This window comes from Lipotes vexillifer, unplaced genomic scaffold (assembly GCF_000442215.2).
Source record: "Lipotes vexillifer unplaced genomic scaffold, Lipotes_vexillifer_v1.1 scaffold1192, whole genome shotgun sequence".
In the NCBI taxonomy this organism is placed as follows: Eukaryota; Metazoa; Chordata; class Mammalia; order Artiodactyla; family Lipotidae; genus Lipotes; species Lipotes vexillifer.
Window position 1 is genome coordinate 1422573 of NW_006778701.1, and position 6634 is coordinate 1429206.

Below are 6634 nucleotides of genomic sequence, written 5' to 3' on the forward strand. Positions count from 1 at the left end.
CACGACACACAGTCCAGACTGTGTTAAGGGAGAAATCAAAGACACCTGTTTCAAGAAATTGCGGCATCTAAAGTCACCTGTGTACTTATTTGTGCCGGGGCTCGCCTGGTTCTACTGCAGCAAGAGGTTTGATTAGGTTTTGTTGGGTGTGATTGTTAGGACATTGTATTTTCCCCCCGTTACTCCAAATACCTATCTTTGAGGGAAACTTGCCCTTCTGAGAACTGTGACTTCACCAGGAGCTCTGCCTTGGAATAAGGCTGATACCTCTGGACCACATTTCTCAGTAGCATTTGTTTGACGGGAGGAAGTGGGTGATTGTGGCTACTTTAAGTGACCCATTGTAGAGATTTGATTGCCCTTCTGGCCTGCACTTGAAGGAACCATGGCGGCGGGGGTAGCAGCGTGGCTGCCCTTTGCAAGGGCAGCGGCCATTGGGTGGATGCCTGTGGCCTCGGGGCCCATGCCAGCTCCCCCAAGGCAGGAGAGGAAAAGGACTCAGGATGCTCTAATTGTGCTGAATGTGAGTGGCACTCGTTTCCAGACATGGCAGGACACCCTGGAACGGTACCCAGACACTCTGCTGGGCAGTTCGGAGAGGGACTTTTTCTACCATCCAGAGACTCAACAGTATTTTTTTGACCGTGACCCAGACATCTTCCGCCACATCCTGAATTTCTACCGCACTGGGAAACTCCACTACCCTCGCCATGAGTGCATCTCCGCTTATGATGAAGAATTAGCCTTCTTTGGCCTCATCCCAGAAATTATTGGCGACTGCTGTTACGAGGAGTACAAGGATCGCCGGCGAGAGAACGCGGAGCGTCTTCAGGACGATGTTGATACCGACAACACCGGAGAGAGCGCGCTGCCCACTATGACGGCTCGGCAGAGGGTCTGGCGGGCTTTTGAGAACCCTCACACCAGCACAATGGCCCTGGTGTTCTACTATGTTACCGGCTTCTTCATTGCCGTCTCAGTCATCGCTAATGTGGTAGAAACAGTGCCCTGTGGGTCTAGCCCAGGTCACATTAAAGAACTGCCCTGTGGGGAGCGGTACGCCGTGGCCTTCTTTTGCTTGGATACAGCCTGTGTCATGATCTTCACCGTTGAGTACTTGCTTCGCCTGGCAGCAGCTCCTAGTCGTTACCGTTTTGTGCGTAGCGTCATGAGTATCATCGATGTGGTGGCCATCCTGCCTTATTACATTGGGCTGGTGATGACAGACAATGAGGATGTCAGTGGAGCCTTTGTCACACTCCGCGTCTTCCGGGTCTTCCGGATCTTTAAGTTTTCCCGCCACTCTCAAGGCCTGCGCATCCTGGGGTACACACTGAAGAGTTGTGCCTCTGAATTGGGCTTCTTGCTCTTCTCGCTCACCATGGCTATCATCATCTTCGCTACGGTTATGTTCTACGCAGAGAAGGGGTCTTCCGCTAGCAAGTTCACCAGCATCCCTGCTGCCTTCTGGTACACCATCGTCACCATGACAACACTAGGGTAGGTGCCATCAAGGGAAATGGGATGGAGGTGGAATATGTATGTGGTGGTTGTGCACCCATTTAAGTTATATACTTATTAAGAGCAAATAATCTTTCTCTTTCTTAAATGGGTTCCGGAAAATATTATCTAAATGGTTTTGAAGAACTCTTTTGATCTATAAGTATGATATAGTGATTGAAGTATTTAGGAAGTTGCTGGCCAGTGTTGAGTATTGATGCCTGAAAGTGATACAGAAAGAAATTTAGGAATTTCTGAATATAAAGATCATCAATATTATATGTATGAAGACATAAAAATAGAATGACAATGAAAAACACAAAATTTGTGTCCAAGTAAAGGTATGAAAATACACACTGTATATTGAAATGCCTAGAAAGTGCTTCAGTGTATTGAACTGAAAAGTTTCCATGTATATTTGAAGTATTATTTTCATGTGAATACTTCTGGCATGCGTTTTCCCTTTAAGAACCATAATTCTCATTTTACAGCATTTTAAGACATAGATTATAGATATTATCAAAGGATTTTGTAATATGTATGCACATATTCATATATATGCATTTTCATTTTGGCTGATAAGTTATGCAGTGTTTTAGAATATCAGGGCTGAAACTGATCAACTCTACAAAATGCAGTGGAATGATATTTGCAACATATTTAAGTTTCTACATTCATAGTTTCAAATAAAGAAGCAAATGACTCTTACCACACTTTTTTTAAGAAACATAGATCCCATCAGGCAATGGGCCCATATTCATTAAATACACATAGAGGGCAGAGCAGTATCTGATGAGATTGATGGTCACCAAGGGCTGGTTGCATTAGAGAATTTTGGGCCCCAATTTCCTTTTAGAATTCTTTTCTTCATTATTTTATTTGGTGGTAATCGTGTTTTGCCACCAAAGGGACATATTCTGAATTAATATTGTTCTTTAAAATAAAATTTAAGCTAGAATTAATATTTTTAGATGATTGAAGAAAGATACGACATTACTAATAATGTTAAACTGCAGAAAAGTAGCAGCATTTATATATTAGAGTATATAGTAAAATAAAATGGTAAGAGCCTTTTACTTTTATGAGTTCTTGGATAAGCCATGTAGTGATGTTAGTGCCCTTTCTTCAGCTTTATGCTGCTTTTCTTGCATGGTTAATCAGTTCAATAGGATTTGGTAATGGCTGTAAGAGAAAAAGTTATTCCCAAGGCTGCTTTTTAAATTTTGTGTTTCAGCCTAATTTAATTGCCTTCTTTAAATGACAATGTGGTTAAAGTCAACTTAATTTTATTAGACATATTGTGTTGAACAGAATTCTCATGTTGTCCTATGGCTAACTAATGGAATATTTTATATGTGAAGAATTTGGGGCTAAGTCAAGAAATTATGTTAAAGTAAAATATAATGACTTATGATTTTGATTTAGTCTCACATATTTTTGAAGGCCTACTAGTGAATTTTCAAAAATGAATCAGTGAAAATTCTATAACCTACTGCTTATATTTCCCTTTTATCCTGTTGGTAATTTTGTGACACATTTTGAAGAAGATGCAGAATACCTTAGCAGTGCAGGTGCTTAGTTGTAACCAAGAGGTTTGTGTCTTGTTGTCTTTATGTCATTTGAAGTCTTTATTAAGGACAGTTGGATAGTATAAATCACTATCAGGACTTCAAATTAGAAGTACCTATGAATAAAACAGAGGACTCTATGTTAAGAGGAAATGAAGGAAGAAGGATTAAAAGGAAAGATATTTTTAAAAATTAGGTGTCTGTGACAGTGTTTTTCATGAAGTATCAGTAAGTCATTTTAATACTATATGCCCTCTGATTGAATTTAAGCATTATTATAATGAATGTTGATGAGATGCTAATTTCATCTGGCTAGAAATTTCTATTCTAGACTTGAGAAGTTAGTATATTTTAAAACTTGTTTTCTGAAATGACTTTCAAATTTTTATTTTATTATGAAATCTATTTTTGTTTTCAGGAAAAGATGAGGAATTGTTAACCACTGATGATAATTTATATTATATAAATAAAATGCTTAGAAGCATCTATTTTTTGAAATGAGTTAAGAAACCAAATCACAATACCTGAGTAAAATCTATGAAATGCTTTTAGTTCACGTGTTCGGAATGTTAGTATGTAAGAAAAATTAAATACACACACTTTCTCAGAACTTGGAAGTAAAATGGGAGTTACTTCTAAGACTTAAGTTCCACTGTAGATGAAAATTGTAATTTTCAGGAAATTAAGGTAATTAATGATCCTGGTGTAATATAGCAGTCATGCTTTAAAGATGTAGAAATGTTGCAATCAAGATACAACCCATTTATTGGAGAATATATACAAACATTTAACAAAGCATATGCTTTATAATGTAGCCAAGTTTTCTCAAAAAATGTCTTCTGTTTCTCATCAAAATATATTAAAAGTATTATACTTTTCTGAAAAAATAGATTTAAAAAAAAATCCTGCCTTTTTGGTGTCTTCACTTTGGTTGCATTGTGACTCAATAGCTTCATTTAAGAATAGAAAGTATTAACAAAAGCCATTGCTTGAATTTATTTTTTACACTGTAGTCTTATACGATGAAGTGTAAGATACAAACTTTTTGGAAAATACTCAGTAGTTGCAGCTAAATCAATCTGTGTCTGATAGATGATCAGGAATTTCCCATTACAGTCAATGAACTCTTTTTATGTGGCTGTTATTTTTAATGGAGCTAATATTCATCAATTCATGATAATAGAAGTGAAAATGCAATCCTAGACAATGGTTTTTGAAAGTTCCAGCTCATGCAAACATTATCTACATGAAAAGGAAGAGCCAAGAATTTTGTAATTCAGGACTGGCAGAATTATCTGCTACCTCTCAGGTCATTTTAGACAATATTCAGTTGGTTTTTCGGTCTGAAGAAATGAGTGGGTCTATTGTGTATTCATCTAATCATTTTTGTGCTCCTTGAAATAGCAAGTATATCATTATTCCATATTTTAACCATGCTCGTTACATAAGTAATTATTTAATTTGCTAGTAAAGTGAATGCTTTAAAATATAATTTGAAGCCTACCCATTTCCTATGAATTAAAGTATGAAACATCAAGAGCACAATTTTAAAAATCAATGAAAGAATGTCAGAAAGGTTTTTTTAAAACAATGTTTAAATTGGGTGGCCCTGTATATTTCTTCCTCCATTCAGTCCTTTCTTTCTGAGCATACTTGTTGACCTGCACTGGGCCCTGATGACCCTTTTACTCCTGGCCTCCTTCTTTTCTGCAGTGTAACCTCTAGTTACTACCCTAAACTGCCTTGGGAGAATAAGAACCTGGAACTCCTCTTTTGTCTTAATGACCTCTGGGCAGTAACATCCTGTTGTTATTTTTCATTTAGGTGGTAGTACTTAAATGGTGTCAAATTTAGGAAATTTCCAAATGTTCACCCGTAATGAAAAACGATTTTACAAACATATATTTAGGTTCAGTTTACCATGGAACCTTAGGCTCATGACTTGTGAATTAGAAGAGGTACCAGGTGGCACATTAAATATTTGGGGAGCAATACCTGCATTCTTGGTTTCCCTGCAAACCTGGGAAAACAAAAATTTCATTTATACTATACATTCATCAGAAACAAATATGGTAGAATTACAACTATGCTCCTAGAAATCTTAGTGTAGTTGTCTATTTATAAGACTATCAAAACTAAATCTATAATATTTTAATTTTAATATAGTTGGTAAATTGCTATTTTAAGAAACAAAAAAGCAAAATACTTTTATTGTAACTTTCCTAACAATGTATGAGGAAAATTCCTCTTTTTAGAATGGCATAATTATAGGGGGATTATATATTTATATAAAATATGTCATATGTATGTCATATATGTTCTATTTCATATAACATACAAGTATGCTATATATCCCATACAACATATACATATATTAACTGCATTGTATATGTTATATACTTTATATAGTGCATATTATAAAGTATATATTATTAAAAAGAAGAAGAAACTTTGAAATATCTTCATCACTATTCTGACTACATAGCTTTAGGGAATGTTGGGAGTGTATCTTGTGGAATCATTTATGTAGAGACTTCTGGTTTACCCAGCAATACTGAAAATGGGTGGAATTATAGTTTCTCCTGTGCCAGCATCTATGCATGAATATTGCTAACGTGTTAATGAAATACATCTTCACAAGGTGCCGGGCCGTGGGGCGGCAGGGGGACCAAAATTTATCTTTTGGGTGAAGAGCCATACTATGAGTAACATCCATGTTTATTTTGGCATACTATACCACATTTTTTACAAAGTTCTTTATAGAGCATGTTAATTGATGAGAGCTGAAAATGAACTTTTAAAGAGATATAGAAAATGTGATATGTATTCCTACTTTAGCATTACAGGGAACCAAATCTTAAGTGTCTTCATTTTGTTTTAGTCACCATTTGAATTAGAGATAATATTTGATGTGACGTATGTATTTTTTGAAAGTGTGTATTCACCCAGCTTTCTATGTCTTTTTCTATAATCCTTTGCTTGGTTGCAAGACAGAGGTATGTCAGGAAGAGATGAGATGTGTTCTCTTGGCACGGCATCCTAGAAAAGGGACTGGTTTCTCATTTTCAGTGGGTCTGTTATGATTTTTTTTTCTTTTCAGGATTTCCCTTTAGAGTACAGATAGACTTGGTCTTATATATATTTTATTTGTATAATTACTTCATTTAATTCTGATGTTATGTATTTTGTATTTGTCTAAACGTTTCTCCCAATTATACTCATCTTTGAAAACAAGTTCATGAAGTTCAAATTTCTTATTCCCTAATTTCTGAATTCCTGGTGGAAGGAAACTTAGCTGTTGTCTATTTAAAATCGGTCATTTTACACATACACAATTGTTTTTGGCCTGCCCATAGTTACACAATTAAATATCAGTAGTACTTTTTGAAATTTCAATTTTTTACTCTTTTTTTTCCCCTGAAGACCTTAAAACATTATCTAGAAATGTGCAGTACTAATTAGCTGGGGGTTACTGTGGACGCTCAGGGATAAGAAAGGAATAAATATGTTCTTTATTCTATTACTTTAATGCATTTCTCTCCTAGTTCTCTCTGTGACTCACTCTG

The 6634-nt window shown here is 36.0% G+C and overlaps 1 protein-coding gene across 1 annotated transcript; it reads left to right on the forward strand.

Moving 5' to 3' along the window:
- The first annotated feature begins 343 nt into the window (after nt 1–343).
- On the forward strand, nt 344–1505 carry LOC103081664 (potassium voltage-gated channel subfamily D member 2). The gene has a single exon (XM_007451755.1). The coding sequence runs from the start codon at nt 386–388 to the stop codon at nt 1502–1504; it is 1119 nt and encodes a 372-aa protein (XP_007451817.1). The 5' UTR covers nt 344–385; the 3' UTR covers nt 1505.
- Nucleotides 1506–6634: the final 5129 nt, after the last annotated feature.